Below are 17,080 nucleotides of genomic sequence, written 5' to 3'. Positions count from 1 at the left end.
AGTGCAAACGCCATGTTGCAGTTAAACAAAGACGTCACGACGACATGTAGCCGTTTATTTGCAGTGGTGGAAAGTACCTACGTACATTTACTCAAGTACTGTACTTAAGCTCACATACGACGCGTTGTGAGCTTGTAGATCTGCTATTTTCAAATATTTAGTACTTTTGGTACTTCAAGTACATTTTGATGCCAATACTTTTGTACTTTTACTCAAGTACATTTTTAATTCTGGACTTTTACTTGGAACAGAGTATTTTTATATTGCAGTATTGGTACTTTTACTTAAGTAGAGAATTTGAGTACTTTTCCCACCACTGCTTATTTGGCCTTGCTTTCAAGACTCTTTTTGAAAATAGCTGATGTATTTCACCTCAAGTGGCGAAACTGGTCGTTTCTTTTGGGCTTGTTTTCATAGACCTCGTAGCTTGTTTCTCTCACAGCACAACACCAGCACTGGATTTTATCAATACATTTACTTACATCGGCAATTTGAAAATTGCCGATCTACAAGCATGCATTGTGAGCTTGTAGATCTGCTATTTTCAAATAAATATTTTATTAAATCTATTATGATGATGATTACTTAATATGCTCAATTTTTTTTTTAATAATTAACCAGTTGAGGTACTTTTACTTAACTGGAGTATTTCCAATTATCAGTACTTTTACTTCTACTCAACTACATCTCACAGGCAAATATTGTACTTTTACTCCACTACAATTATTTGAAAACTTTAGTTACTTTATAGATATACACATACAACACTAGCACTGGATTGTATCAATACATTTACTTACATCGGCAATTAGAAAATTACCGATCTACAAGCATGCATTGTGAGCTTGTAGATCTGCTATTTTCAAATAAATATTGTATTAAATCTATTATGATGATGATTACTTATTATGCCTTTTTTTTTACAACACAGATCCTCTATGGGGGTCCCTGGCACTAAATAAAGTGGACAGCTGACTGAAAGGTGTCAATGGGGGAGTGATTAGAGGAGTGGCTAGGCTGAATAAATTACCCATTGTTCACGCCCATTACCTGGAGCTGAGAGGTGCTCCGAAGTGACAATTCTTTAGAAGGGATTATCTCAGTTTGCACTATTATAGATAACCAGATTCAAATGATCACATCTTCTTCAAATATGTTCCAATTTGAAAAATGCCAACTTGCGGCATAAAGCATTGTACCCAGTCACATATAACCCCCCATGCAAGATCTGTGTGAATTTGGAAAATATTCATACATTTTCAAAACATTTTTTCCCCAGATTTTTCTAGCCGATCTACGAGCTCACAACGAGCTTGTAGATCGGCTATTTTCAAATATTCAATGTATTTCTATATAGGTTTAAACTTTAAAGTGCTTGGGTGGCCTATATATAGTCGTTTCTTTTGAGATTGTTTTCATAGACCTGGTTGCTTATTTCTCTCGCCAAATCTGGCAACATCGTTCAGAACAGAGGCATAATCCTCGGCCGTTCATAGTGCCACGGAGTTAAAAAGTATTCCAGTCTTGATGATGACGAACCTTTATGTACATGTAGACCTACTCTATAGGCCTAAAGTAAGTGACAAAGGAATTATATCCCCTCATACCTGCAACCTACAAAGATATAATGGCCTGGCTGCAACAGAGAAGGCGTGCACGTGTTCTAAATGTTTTAACAACACCCGGTTGCATTGGCTGGGACATTCTAGCCTGGTAAACCCTCCCTCCGGAAATCTCATTTCTATTTGATTCCTGGAGTGAGTCTGGCATGAACCGCCTCTCTGCAATATTGGCTGTGTATGCCAAACGGCCGCGCCTATCAGCGTCGTCGCTCATTGTTCTGTGATTGACAGCTTACGTTGGCCAATCAGGTGGCGAGTTCGAGTGAGCCCAAAACACGAACGGCAGCCATCTTTTTCTTGTGCGGCCAATTCTCCGCTATTTTTTTACTTCAAAAAGCTCTCTAACTTCTATTTTGAGGCACGGAATTTACTTATAAGATATCGTTTGGATAGAATTTAGTTGTTTAACTTCATATATGTGGTCAATTAATCATGACAAAGCCTATTTAAAAATAAAAATTTAGAGAACCGGTAGGGGCGGGCAGTGACACCATTCTATCCGAATAAGGCAACCCATTTTGGGTATGGCTGTCTCAAAAGTCCCGTCGCGTCACATTAAGACTGGTGAACTGCTGATTGGCTGAAGGGGGAAAATTATCATTGGCTGAAGGGGTTGTCAGTCAACGGTATTACTCCCGCCCAACTCCAGCACAGCCAATATTGCAGAAAGGCGGATCAGGCCAGACTCACTCCAGGAATCAAATAGAAATGAGATTTCCGGAGGGAGGGTTTACCAGGCTAGGGACATTCTGCACAATGAGCCTGCCGCAAGCGGGTATATTATGACTTTGTCATTTCTTGTTTCTCCACACATACCTATCTGTCTCAAATTAAGACGGATCACTCGTCTTGTGTGCTCTCCTCTCCTCTCCTCGTTGTTGAGTGGACATGTGCGTTGTGCGCCCGGCCAGGTTTCGATTGTGTATACGGTATACTTCGTTGCGGATTGCGGTATCGCACACAGAAAATAGCCGATCTACAAGCTTGCGTCGCGCTGCGACACGTAGTGAGCTTGTAAATCGGCTATAATTCTGTGCGCGCACTGCGCAGCACCGCGCTCAATTAAGTAAGCTTTACTGGAGATGCAGTGTAGGCGGCATGGATTTCTACAGAGGGCAATTCTTTCAACATAAAATGCTGCATTCAAGTTCAGGAGAGTAAGAAAGGGGCAATTCTCCTGAATGCTGCCTTCCAGTAGGGCATGGAGAGGGGGCATTTGCGTTCTTTTCACCATAGTAAATGCTGCATCTATGGTCTGGATAGAGGGCACTTTTTACCGACAGGCAAAAGGGAGTTCTCGTGCTTGGTGGGCCCTTGGGACAAATAGTTTGAGAACTCCAACTGCACACAAACACTCAAAATGTGGAATAATCCTGAAAAATTTTAACACAACTGTTCTGTTATGGGGGTCGTTGGCATGGAAATGCTTGAGAACCACTGCCCTGCATATACTGCACTGATACACACATTCATATTAAATGCCGTGAACCTTTGTCAAACAAACTAAGTGGTACAGTAATTACAGTGCCAAGAAAAATGAAAATTTACTATCTACGTAACATGCTTAGCATTTTTGGACAAGCAAACTGCATGATGCATCTGTCTAAAATAACGATAAAGACACAAAGGAATACAGAGTGCTAACTGCTAAGGGGTGAGGTGGAGTCTGAAGAGGTTAGTTTTCAGACTGCGGTGTAAAATGGGGAGTGAGCCTGCAAACCTGTGACAGATAGAGGTAATTCCACTTGGGAGTGGAGTCTAGTACGCTTGGAGCGTTGGCCAGGGTGTCGTAGGGACAGGATGGACAAACGTTCTGTGTTAGCTGATGTAAGTGTGCAGGAAGGGGTGTAATGCTGGATCATATCCCGCAGGTAGGGAGCTGCCATGCCCTTGGTCGCCTTGTACTGTAGGTCATCACCGGTGTTTTGAAATGGATGAACATTTGTGCTAACAGAGCATGGCGAATCGAACTTAGAACTGAGATGGCCACATAGAGGGAGGGAGGGATCAAGACAAAGGGAGAGAGGGAAATGAGTAAAGAGGGGATAAAGGAAGCATTATGAGGAAGACACGGTTGAGGATAGAGGTGGAGACGGGGTCGCTCTGTAGTGATGAATGAAGAGAGGAGAGGACAGTAATTGACAGTGAGCTGTTTGAGAAGTGCTGATTGCATTGAGACTCTCTCTCTCTCTCTCTCTCGCTCTTTCTGTCTCTCACTCTGCTTCTCTCTCTGATACTGCAGTTGAGGGGGCAGACAGAGTGAACGGTGATATTGGTGGGAGGGGCTGTTATGCAGTACTGCTTGTGTTTGTGTGTGTCTTCACAGGATAGAAAGATGAGGACAATGACAATTTGCTTCCAGCTCAAGGAATGATTAATGCGATGAATGGAAATCAATGATGTTCCTCACAATTAAAGCAATAACAACGTGTGTGTGTGTGTGTGTGTGTGTGTGTGTGTGTGTGTGTGTGTGTGTGTGTGTGTGTGTGTGTGTGTGTGTGTGTGTGTGTGTGTGTGTGTGTGTGTGTGTGTGTGTGTGTGTGTGTGTGTGTGTGTGTGTGTGTGTGTGTGTGTGTGTGTGTGTGTGCGTGCGTGCGTGCGTGCGTGCGTGCGTGCGTGCGTGCGTGCAAACTTTCATACAGATGACAATGGGAAGAAAGCCAACAACCCAAATCACTGTAACTGCATCATCGACCAAATCTTCACTGGTGGGCTGCAGTCAGACGTCACCTGTCAAGTCTGCCAGTAAGTGTGTGTGTGCTTGTTTGTTATCTTATCTCCTCCAAACAGCAGGTGAAATTGTGAAAAATACCAATGCACTTGACAGAAGCGGAGATGCTATCTGTCTCCCACTATCCTCAGACGATCAATTCTGTCCTGAAATGACTCATACTCTCCTCTCCTCTCCTTCCTGCAGTCAGACACGAAAATCACACAACACAAATGCTGACAATTTATACACTTCCACACACAGACCACAGAATAGACACACACACACACACACACACACACACACACACACACACACACACACACACACACACACACACACACACACACACACACACACACACACACACACACATCCAGCTGCCTCATCCACTGCAGCAACATGAGTTCTCAGACCACAGGACCTATGAAGTTGAACTCTAGTTCCACCTGGTGGTCAGTTTGCGTACTTTTCTTCTTCTTTCTGTTTTTTGGAGACAATCGAATGTGGGTCAACCAGCAAGATTTGAAGGTCGTACATCAACAACATTGGGAAATGTGGCACATAAGGTCATTGGCAATGGCCCAATCTTTGTTGGGAGAATTTTAGTTACTGTACTTTGGTTGCAACCTCAGTGGCTTATTTCACAATTTAAATAAGCTTTAGGGCTTTATTGTGTTTTTATCCTCTGTGAAATTTTGTCTGCTATATGGTGTGGAAGTGTCACCTCTCTTTCTCTCTTTCTCTTTCTACTGGTACTAGTTTAATTTTGGCATTGCGACAGAACACACGCCTTCCCCTCACGTAAACTCAATGCTCACCTCTTCTCTTCCCTTCCCTCCTTCTCTCTCTCTCTCTCCCAGCGGTGTGTCGACAACCATCGACCCGTTCTGGGACATCAGCCTGGACTTGCCGGGTTCTTCCACGCCCTTCTGGCCCCTCAGCCCGGGAGGAGACGGCTCAGCCCTTAACGGAGAAACTCACACCAGCGGGTCCACCACACTCACTGACTGCCTCCGCAGGTACCAGCACCAGACATCAATCACAAATAATAATTATATACTGTAGAACACAAGAACAGGATACCATGAGTTGACCCTGGAATTGTGGTTAAATGACTTGGATCCAAGTGTTAAGTCATTTTGACAGAAACCAAATGTATTATGGCCATTATGTGGTAATCTGTGACCATTTTACCTTGTCATTTGGTGCCATGCCATTTACTCTGATCTCACACTTGTAAGTCACTCTGGATAAGAGCGTTCTCCCTCACAGAGCGTTCTGTGAGGGAGAATTGAGCTGTTACAGGAACAGAGAATCTGAATTGAATCCAGAGCTTATCTCCTTGTATTTGTATTGTTCAATTTAGATTTGTGTCAGATGCTCTTATCTGGAGCGACTGACACGTGTGAGATCGGAGTAAGCAGCAGTAGAGTGCAGAGTGAACAATGTAGTGCCACAAAGAAACTAGGATACCAGGTAAACGATGAAACCTAGTAGCATCTGTAGTGCTTGTAGTGCATACTAAAAAACATTATCTATACTTGACAGACAGCCGTAAGCAGCAGCAAACGACAAGCAAGGAATGAGCAACACAGCTTCCCTTGTGACCCTGCATACCATTTTCCTGCATAAATTATATAATTTTCTAGACCGGAATATTCAATCATTTCCGTACAAAATCAAATGTAGCGTAACTACCTCTCTGTAGTGCCAGCACACACACACACACACACACACACACACATATACACACACACACACACACACACACACACACACACACACACACACACACACACACACACACACACACACACACACACACACACACACACACACACACACACACAACCACAACCACAACCACGACCACTCCATCCATTCCTTTGTTCTCTGCAGGTTTACCAGACCAGAGCACTTAGGCAGCAGTGCTAAGATCAAGTGTAGTGGTTGCCATAGCTACCAGGAGTCCACCAAACAACTGACCATGAAGAAACTCCCCATCGTCGCTTGCTTTCATCTCAAGGTAGTGTGTGTGTGCGTGTGTGCGTGCGTGCGTGCGTGCGTGGTAATACAAGATTCAACATTGAAATTATCAAAAATGCATTGCCCAGAACCTTTGGAATTTTGTTTCATGAAATAATCAATGCTTATTGATTAATACCAACTTCCCTGACATCTCTTCTTACATCTCTGTCTCTCTCTCTCTCTCTGTCCTTCTCTCACTCCCTTGACTTCTCTCTTTGTCTTCATCTCTCTTTTCCTCCCCCTGCCATCTCTCCCCTTCCCTTTCTTTTCATCTTTGTCTGACCCTCCTCCCTCTCCCTCCCTCTCCCTCTCTCTCTCTACCTCTCTCTGTGTTTTAGAGGTTTGAACACTCAGCCAAGCTACGCAGAAAGATCACCACCTATGTGTCTTTCCCCTTAGAGCTGGACATGACCCCCTTCATGGCCTCCAGGTCTGTCTGTCTGTCTGTCTGTCTGTCTCTCTCAGCTATATATCCAGTGTATATACACGTATGAACATGTTTTTTTATTCATGTGGTTTGGTGTGTTTCAGTAAAGAGAGCAGGATGAATGGGCAGTATCAACAAACCTCAGACCCCTTCAACAACGACAACAAGTAAGAACACAGTGTTTGATTTCTTTGCTCACTTAAAACCCTCTAAACGGACCGGCTTCGAATGCAACCAATGCACTGAATGGGACATTATCACGTTTTATCAGACGATCGAATGGTCTAAGTAGGCGAGATACCTGACCTACCCGCGTTTCATCAGACCATTGATTGGGTGTAATCAAGAGATACTGACCTACCCAGAGGCAGAGCTGTCCCTGCAACATGATTTACGGTTCTGTGCCTATCGGTACATTACTCGGACGGCGCTGAGTAGGCTCAGGCGAACGTCGCAACGTTCAGCACAGCAACTCGCTCGCTTTAGCTCGCTCGGTGGTGCCTCTCGTGGCTCCAGTTCGCTTGAGACTGCGCGCCTCTGTCATGGTCCAAAACTATATTTTATACAAAACACCTCCGTTGGTAGGTCAGTATCTCTTGATTACACCCAATCAATAATCGATTAGTTTGATTAACTGATTAACACTACGGTCTGGGAGGGGCACGGTGGCACAGTCGGTAGCGCTGTCGCCTCACAGCTAGAAGGTCCTGGGTTAGATTCTCGTGTGTTCTCTCCTCCGCGTCATCAGTGCCCATACCCTAGGTGGGGTTGGCGAAAAGGCCTTTCTGTGTGGAGTTTCCACATTCTCCCCGTGTCCCCTAGGGTAGGTACCCTCACAAAAAACATGCAGTAATCCTGGTCTCTATACTGCCTCCCACTGGTCAGCCGGGGCACCTGATGGAGGGTAAGGAACTGGTTGGAATACGTGTTCCTTCCACACGCTACATCCTACTGGGGAAACTCCCCCCTGTCAGGTGATTGAAGCGGCCTGCTCACTCCTCATGCATTGAAGGAAGCATGAGCTCAGTTTGGGGCTCTCCCCAGGCTGGCAGAGGGAGAGTAGCGCCACTGGTACTGGGTCAAAATGGGTTACAAAAATCGTGGGATAAAAACATTTAGTATATTAAAAAAATAAACACCCCTACGGCCCTTCTCCCTCACTCCTGTTCTTTTTCCTTTATTCCTCCACCCCCATACCGCCTTCCTCTTCCCTTCTCTCTTTCTCTCTTACATTTCCTTTATTTCTACGTCTTCCACCCCTCCCTCTCTCTCTTCCCTCCCTGCTCCCTCCCTCCTGTTCTCTGGCTCTGGCAGGTACAGTCTGTTTGCAGTGGTCAACCACCAGGGAACACTGGAGAGTGGACACTACACCACCTTCATCCGCCAGCACAAGGACCAGTGGTTCAAATGTGACGACGCCATCATCACCAAGGCTAGCATCAAGGACGTACTGGACAGTGAAGGGTGAGAGAGAGAAAAGAGAGAGAGAATGTGTGTGAACACCCTCCCCCCATATGGCCCCAAACAAAGGATAGAATTTGTCAGAGTGTTTAAAAAGGTGGTATTTTTTGTCTCTCCACTAGGTACCTTTTGTTCTACCACAAACAGTTCCTGGAGTACGAATAATTCCCCTCTTTGTCTGCTCACTGAATCCACAACGGCGGTGTGGAGGAGAGAAGAGAGGATGGGGAGGGAATGATCAAAGACAAAGAGAGAGAGAGAGAGAGAAGCAGAGAGTGCTGGCACCAATCGAAGACAGAAGACATGATGGAGGGAAACAAAAGTTAGTGGAGAGGTGAAACACTCAACGAAGATGGGGCACATGATGATGGAGTGAAGGGAGATGGGGGAGACACTCCACAAAGAGGGTGGATGTGATAAAGGGATGAGACGAAGAGAGGGACGTACTGTAAGAGCCGGAGCATCCAGCAGTCTAGACTAGGCGGATCGGCGACCTTCCAGGACCGATGACTTTCCGATTCCCAGACGGCCTCTCTACCCACTCAGCTATATACAGTGTATATATATATATATATATATAATAAAAAATATATATGGTTGGTAGGTTGTCCTAGCTTATGCATTTCTATGTATATTCCCTCTGAATGCGAAAACGGTAATGACAAACCGATCATTTATAACTTTATTTGTAATTCTCAGATACTGTAGGACATGAGCAAAAAAAAAATCTCTCCAGAAGTTAACTTAACTGGTTCTGTTAGGATTCTGTCCATCCCTCTCTCTCTCTTTCTCGATTCATCCATACAGTAAAAGGGCGGCAAAAAAAAAACTAAGAGAAAAAAAAGCATAGCAAGTATATTTTTCTACATAATCCAAATGTTTGTTTACGTTTTTGCACCCTCAACCCATCCCCCTTGAAGCTTGCTGTCACTTTTTCCTTTTTTTTTTACACAAGGAAAACACAAATGGTGGTGAACATTTCCACGAGCCTGCTGTTGTGAAGTCTGTTTGGTTTTTGTTTGTTTGTTCATAGCACGCTTGTGGGTGTGATTGTTTTAATTTTTTTGTTTCGTTTTTTATTTTACCATGGTGTCATTATATTGCCATATTTGTGCATAGTTCTGGATATGTTGTCGTGAGCGATGTTTCAGACTTAAACGGTGAAATTGTGAAAACAAGACAAAGGGGGACAGTACTGTTCTTAATTGTGTGTGTGTGTGTGCGTGTGTGTGTGTGTGTGTGTGTGTGTGTGTGTGTGTGTGTGTGTCTGTCTGTCTGTCTGTCTGTCTGTGTCCAATAGTTTCTCGGCTCACTCCCACAGTGTTTGCGGCATGTCGCTCGAATTCCGTGAGTTTGTGTGTGAACGTGTGTGCATGTGTGTGAGCAAAGAAGCAAAAGAAAAAAAAAACTACAACCCCAGTGTGTGTGCATTGGTGTAAATGCGTGCATTGGTGTAAATGCGTGTATGTATTCCTGTATGTATGCACATGTGTCGTGCGTGTGCGCATGTTTCGTGTACTGAATCAGTACTTGCATTCGGCATGCTGTCAGAGCTGGTTCTTACAGTTTCCAGAGGAAAAATATATTTTTCGTTTTCTCCCCCCCCCTGCACCCCCACTTTTAATTTTTTTCCCGAAACGTTGACGAGTTGTATGTAAAAGTATGTATGTATGTACAGTTTGTATGTAAGTGAAAAAGAGTTCAAACTAATAGTGAAAAGGTGGTTTGGTTCTTGCATATTGTAGAACAGTAGGCCACCTGGTCACCTCAACTGCGAACCTGTTCGAATCAAATCGATCAAAACCTTCAATGCACATACAATTACTGCTGAAAAGAAAAACTGGACACAATAATGGTGAGACTCACGAATAGAATAAAATATATCTATATCTTTAAACTCTCCTGTGTGCTGCACTTTTATTCCCATCCATGACGTGATGGCATGTTGGTAAGAATTTAGTTGGCATGTGGGTATGCATAGTTACTGGACATTCTGGCCATTAAAGGACCATACTGGTGTCCGTACATGTCATCGTCTATTCACAGCTTTGGTCATATAACACAACTTACATAAGTACTGTACATGAGTTACACGTTAATAAAACTACCCTAACATACCTGAATAATTGAGTCGATGCTGGCCAAACATAATTGCGCGGTTAGACTTCTGAAATCGGTCCGTGCTTTTAAAAAGCAACAATAATGTAACTTTTACAAAAGACAACCACACAATAAAGTTCACTGAGTTGGATTACATTTCTCTTCAAGATTAATTTAATATCGTACTCAAGTCAAATGAATGGAATAGAGTGGCTTCACAATCAAACAAACCGAACTATGCTTCAGAAAATGGTCGACAGTAATGTGAACTGTACCGTGAGTCAGTGGGCTAGACATGCCAGACCGTCGGTATGGTCTTTTAATGTGTGAAGATGGTCTTTTGAAGGTGGGGGGATCATGCTGAGTCTGATGCTGTGGACAGATGCACTGGCAAGACCCTCTTTGAGTATTTTGGGCATGTCATGATAGGCGAAATACTTAAAAAAAAGAAATGAATCATGTTAAGAAATGTTCAAATTTGTACCAAAATAAAATATCATATCTACAAGCCCACAATGCATCCTGATGCGGCGCGTTGTGAGCTTGTAGATCGGCTTTTTCGCTATTTGTGGTACAACTAACTTTATAGGGCTTAAGTGATTCAGAAGTTTGCCCTCACAGCACCCACTGCATTGCTTCCACAGGGTCTTTCCAGTTCTCAACTGGTGGTGTCTGATCCTGGCCACGTACGGCCGAGTGTAAGCAGCTTTTTACCCCAGCTAAATATACTTTCAGCGTTAAATTAACATTCAGGACTTTAATGTGTGGGTTGAGAAGGTGAGCAGATAATCCCTCCACATCCAGCTCCCCCTCCTGGATCTCCATGCTTGGGGAGCGTCAGTGCCTGCTGACCCAAAACAGTGTCTCTTTGGGGACCGTTTTGCCGGAGGACTGCCGGTCCCTGAGGGACGGAGGAAAAAGGGGGTCTCTGCGGCTTCTCGTCCCCACGCGTGGGTGGCACTCTGAGGTCGCAGAAGCAGTGGACACACTCGCAGGTTTCCGTGGGGCTGGAGGAACGTGTTTGAGGCGGGAAACCGCTAGAGTCCATGAGGAAATCTGGAATGTGATAATAAGAGGGCAGTAGACAGAATTGGAGCACGGCTCGGGCCGACTGTTTCTGTCCGAACCCATCCCAAGACCAACAGCGTATAGTAACCGAGCCCGACTCAAACCTGATCATCATTTATAAACATGTGTCCGAACCAGGGCTTTTCTTTCTTTGTTTTGAGGCAATTGTTACACTGACACGCAAACTACTTACAATTCCCAGACGGCCTCTCTACCCACTCATTCATGGCTGGCCCCTGCCAGTTATGTTGTATTACCGTTATTACAGATTGGATAAAATAAACGCTTTATGCATTAAAACAAGTTACAGATTGCAGCTTGCAGTAACCCAACAGTAGTAACAGGCTGCACCAAATGAGATGCTGGCTCACTGCTCACTCCAGTAACACTGACCTTGAGAGTTCTGCCCACGCCGCTTGACCTCCTGGCCGTGCCCAGCCTCAACTTCCTGGGCACAGATCATCACTGTGGGCCCTGGTCTGTGAGCTCTGGTCCTGGCTGTCCTGAGAAGCACCAGCAGGGCTACAGACAAGGCAGACACCAGCAGCACCACGCTCAGGGCCAGTAGAGAGTAGAGAAGAATGGTGGGGCCTTGTAAGACGGTGGGCGGAGTGGAGTGTCTTCTGGAGGCTGTTGTGTATTTGCTCTCTTCAATCGCAGGGTTCTGAGTGGGGGAAGCCAAGGCAGGTGGCCGGGCTGGATGACAGGGTGGAGAGAGAGGAGAATGAAAACATAGTTGTAGCTTCTGACGAAGTACCCCTTCATGTATTTAGCATGCATTGATTCTGATTCTGATTCTGATATCTGATATCTAGATTCTGATATTGATCCCGAATAGTACCGTCTACATTGGTAGATAATGTAGACAGTACAGATATACATGCACTCTTCGGAACGTCCCTTTCTAGTTGTATTATGTACCGTTTATTGACGTTGCAGAACTCCATTTTAAAATCTTAACCATTTTCACTCTGGTGTCCCTATTGTAGGTATGTCTTTATAGTCCAGAAAATATTCAAAAATATTTAAATATTACATTTAATATATTTTTTGGTTAGAATAGTGCTTATGTGGTTAATGTGTTTCACTCAACCTATAGTGTCTCTGCTGACTCCTTCTACCAGTCAGTCTTCTCTACAGGAAGCTTCCTCTGCCTGACAGGCTGTTTGAAGCCAGGTGGGTTCATTTTGTTCCCATGGCGTTGCATGGTGTAAATATAGTAAGTGGTGGTGGTGGTTCTCAACTCACATCCTGACTACTGCTAGTTTTCTGTTAAACGAGGTAGTCTGTTCCATTTACCCGGTGTCCTGGGTTTAAATTAGTTTGTATTTAGAAAACCCAGCTCTGTTGACAATCGACCGCATACCGGTGCCTGACTAAGAATCAAAGACACTTCAATTTGGTTGCCTATGCTGTGAATGCAGAGTTGAAGGCTCCAGCTTTTCTGTAGGTAAGACACAGTCATCATGCATTCATGCATTATCTTGCATCTACAATACTGTTACATACTGAATCTTGACACTGCCTTGCTTTCTCACCCTCTTCATCTCTCATGACCCCACCACACACATGCATTGTGTGTGTGTGTGTGTGTGTGTGTGTGTGTGTGTGTGTGTGTGTGTGTGTGTGTGTGTGTGTGTGTGTGTGTGTGTGTGTGTGTGTGTGTGTGTGTGTGTGTGTGTGTGTGTGTGTGTGTGTGTGTGTGTGTGTGTGTGTGTGTGTGTGTGCGCGTGCGTGTGCGTGCGCTCACTCTGGCAGTGTTGGGAGCAATGTGCTGGGTGACTTCCACACACTTCTGCACAGCTCAGACATTTCCTCAGGAGGCGGTCATAGTACTGGCCGGTGAGCGCCTTGCACTGCTCTGCCACTGCCACACAACACAATGACATGGGGGACAGCAGGACATATTGGTGCTCTTATCTTACAAAATTGCTTGACTGTCATTTGGAAAGGTTAATAAACAGCCACTTTGGGGTGACTTGGGGTACTATACCTGTAGCCTAGTACATGGACAGTTGGGCACACAGAGGGCAAAAGTGATTCCATCGACCGTTTGTGCATTGCATTTTCGATTAATGCTGGATAAATCCATCCTGGATTCAGACGGATTAAGCCTTGCAGGGACCCCTGGGCCAATTATCATTGAGGGCCCCCCCACACTACCAAAAATGGACAGTCGGGTTGACTCGGATGGGCACGCAAACACATCGTAATCAGGTTGTAATGCATTTCTATGTCAAGAAAGCTCCAGAGAACTTTACAATCTAAAAGACATAGTTGACATAATATGTCAATATATTATAGGCGAGGCCTTGTACTGTATAAACTGAAAAACTGAAAAGTATTTGAGCTTTAACCTATATGCATTTTAGTAAATTATTATCTATTTAATGTTGTGTTATTTTTCTAAAGTTTATTATTATTATTATTATTATTATTGTTATTATTATTACATAGGCCTACATAATGCATGTAATGTCCCCACAAAACTAGCCAAATCACAGCAAACTACACAGCTGTACTGATGCTGGTACACCAATCACATTCCCCACAACATTAGACACCAATCACAGCAACCCACACAGCTGAGATGAGCCCTGTTATAACAATCACAGCTCATCTCCTGCTGCTAAGCTCATGTTAGTCTACTTTTGTAACTTGCTATCCATAGTTTTCCACTGGCTACAGATCATACAGATGCCACAAAGAAAACTAGGTAATTAATACACTTCTTATTCTAAATGTGATCAACACAGGTTAACTTTTAGCAAGCTATTCATGCTAAATAAAATGTCCCTTGTGCCACATCCTGCAGATTCATCACCTGTAGCCACCATGTCACCCATACTGATGGACTATACTCCCGCTGAAGAAGAGGGAGGTGAGCATTATTGTGTTGAATGACAGTCAGTTACAATTAATTAATCAGGCTATCCTTCAAATTCTTTCTCTGGGACTCTTATAGTGTGTTCCCCAGATCATTAACTACTTTATCCAGCGGGTTAGTGAATTGTACACCATATTGATAAGGAATCTGTGTAGACAAATTTTTCATCTACCATCTCTTAAAAGCACACAATGCCCCCTTGATTGATGGTAAATGGTAATATGCCCCATTGTGTGTAGAATGTGGTGTGCATGCAACACTACAGTAGGCCAATTCCATAGCTCACTGCTATGGAAGACTTAAAAGTGTTGGACTGCAAGAGAGCTGGAAAGGTAAGATTTGCATAACTTTTTGTGTGGGTCAACGATTAGGTTCTGGACGTGAGATTACAGTGATTGTGCGGGGGTTGTGTGGGCTCGGGTTCAAATGTGATATATTGTCATGGGACCCTTGCATCATGCATATAAGCTATGTTAAACTCACCACAGTACTCGGCACACCGGGCAGGCGTGTTTCTCTGCTTACAGACCAGGTGACAGGGCAGGCAACTTCTGAGCAGAACATCCCAGTGCTGTCCCTCTGAGCAACGCCCTCCCATCTGCCCCCTTTAGAACTCAAACTGAGACAGACGGATTCCAACTGTTAAATGAATATTAAAATCAATGGGTTGAATCTAGAAAATGAAGTGAGAAGGGAAAATGAGCCGTGGCACACTAATGTAGAAAACTGTGATTGATTGTACCACATAGTCACAGTTATATACAGTAGGATATAAACAAGTTTAACACTGCCTGATTTATACATAGTTCCGTGCCAAAAATAGCAAACTACCAGCTCACAATGCATCACGCTGCGATGTGTTGTGAGCTTATAGATCAGCTATTTTCGGTGTGCTACATGGCGCTCGACCAAGTATAAAACGGGGATAAGCCACCACACCATTACTCATACCTTCAGACGCAAAGGGACCTGACTTGTTTGATTGCTAATGTCTTGGTAGTGGAGTAGAATTGTAGCCTCAACTAAGCCATACAACAAATAGTGACAAATAGCCGATCTACAAGCTCAAAATGTGTTTTTATTTTTGGTACTTTTATATTTTTTGAAAACTTTTGCTTGCTCAAAATAGGGACAGATAGAAGTGGGCAATTGAGCAAAGCTTGCAGTAAACAAATATGGGACTTCAACAATGGCTATTTGAGAGAGACTCCTTAGACAGAGACTAAGAAAATAGTAGATTTTATTTTTACATGCTCATGAAGTGCTCTGTGTTCGTAGTTTCGGTCACGTTTCATATAAAAATAAAATAGGGCGCAACAGTTTTCCCTGTTCTTTAGTCTCTTGCAGATATTACAGATTATATTGCTTGAAAAAAACACAGGGTCTCTTGCTCTTTCTCCATTCTTCACCCATCTCAACATCATCGAATCATATCTCTGGACTCAGCAAAACTCTTCCTTGCTCTACTGAGCACGCTCAGTGAGGCGTGACACACACACACACACACACACACACACACACACACACACACACACACACACACACACACACACACACACACACACACACACACACACACACACACACACACACACACACACACACACACACAGTGAGACCAAAACTACACTTTGTGTGAAACCATCATCTGGTTTCACACACAAGGGCTGAGTTTGAATCATAGTATTGTTCTAGCTCATCACCTCACTGAAACATGACTTGTCTCAATTTAAGAAACATACATACCGTATCTCTTTCCTTCCACTTGCCTTAGCTGTTCTTCCTTCCCCTCATCTGATCCCTGCAGTGTTCTATGAGTATATGCTCGTAATAGTGCTCTAGGAACATCTGCCAACTACAGTGTACGTAGAACCAGACATATTCAGTGTGTGTACTGACTTACTTGCACACACACACACACACACACACACACACACACACACACACACACACACACACACACACACACACGCTGATCAGTTACTGTAACATCAGGTATTTTCGGCAAAGTCATACGATGGATTATATTGGCTTAACCCCAGAGTGCTTTTGTCTCAAATGTCAGACATGCATCAGACATCAAAATAATCAAATACAATACAAATGCACCATTTACCATTTTACCTTTTACAATAGAAACAAGCCCTCAGGGGCTTTTTGTGTTATCCTCTTAGCATTATTGTATAACTGCTCCTCTGTACTTTTTGCAAAGTATTCAATCAATCAGAAAAAGCAGCTTTCCAACAATAAACTAGCATGAAATGTATGACATCCCAATACCCCCATCTCTCTAATATATGATTTATACTTGGTTGTGCACTGTGAAAATGGAACAATACAAACAAGTTGCTCTGCAACATGTTTTGAGGTTGTAGATCGGCTATTTGTGGTGCATGACACCGGCGCGCAACTAGTAAGTATAAATCACCCTTGACTTTCATGTGTCTGTCCTATGATGAGCCTAGTCACTTACCTGGTTGGATGCGAGTGGAGACGAGAAGTTGAACAGTCCTGTTAGAGTGATGCAGGGATGTGTGTTTTACATAGAGGCTGCACACAGTCTACCCTGGGATTTCCCCCTTCTTTACTGAGGCTGAAGAGGACCCCCGCCTCTCTCATACACACTTATTACGCACACGCGCACGCACGCACACACACATGCACGCACGCACAAAGGTGGTCTTTTCCTGAGCTTGTTGTGTGAAGATGGCTTGTGAAACAGCAGCCATGTTTCCACACACAGCACTCTCAGAAGGTAGATAAACCTTCCGCAC

The 17,080-nt window shown here is 43.9% G+C and overlaps 2 protein-coding genes across 2 annotated transcripts in view; one reads left to right on the top strand and one right to left on the bottom strand.

The window, feature by feature from the left end:
• The window catches only part of usp22 (ubiquitin specific peptidase 22), a 32,508-nt gene extending 23,681 nt beyond the window's left edge, over positions 1-8,827 (top strand). The window contains exons 7-13 of the mRNA XM_080454423.1: positions 4,265-4,367; positions 5,196-5,354; positions 6,235-6,361; positions 6,702-6,793; positions 6,895-6,957; positions 8,105-8,254; positions 8,374-8,827. Coding sequence (XP_080310549.1) covers positions 4,265-4,367; positions 5,196-5,354; positions 6,235-6,361; positions 6,702-6,793; positions 6,895-6,957; positions 8,105-8,254; positions 8,374-8,416 — 737 coding nt within the window. The 3' untranslated portion in view covers positions 8,417-8,827. The remainder of the gene's footprint in view (positions 1-4,264; positions 4,368-5,195; positions 5,355-6,234; positions 6,362-6,701; positions 6,794-6,894; positions 6,958-8,104; positions 8,255-8,373) is intronic.
• Positions 8,828-11,108: 2,281 nt separating this feature from the next.
• tnfrsf13b (TNF receptor superfamily member 13B) lies at positions 11,109-14,904 on the bottom strand (the record flags this gene model as incomplete). Its single annotated transcript, XM_080455714.1, has 4 exons — positions 11,109-11,407; positions 11,813-12,115; positions 13,170-13,286; positions 14,790-14,904. 4 exons carry the CDS (start codon positions 14,902-14,904, stop codon positions 11,109-11,111), a joined length of 834 nt encoding a protein of 277 aa, XP_080311840.1.
• Positions 14,905-17,080: the final 2,176 nt, after the last annotated feature.

Source organism: Gymnoscopelus braueri (assembly GCF_963280865.1).
Source record: "Gymnoscopelus braueri genome assembly, chromosome: 17".
In the NCBI taxonomy this organism is placed as follows: Eukaryota; Metazoa; Chordata; class Actinopteri; order Myctophiformes; family Myctophidae; genus Gymnoscopelus; species Gymnoscopelus braueri.
Note: the sequence above shows the minus strand (reverse complement) of the source record. Positions and strands in the feature narration are given on the sequence as shown.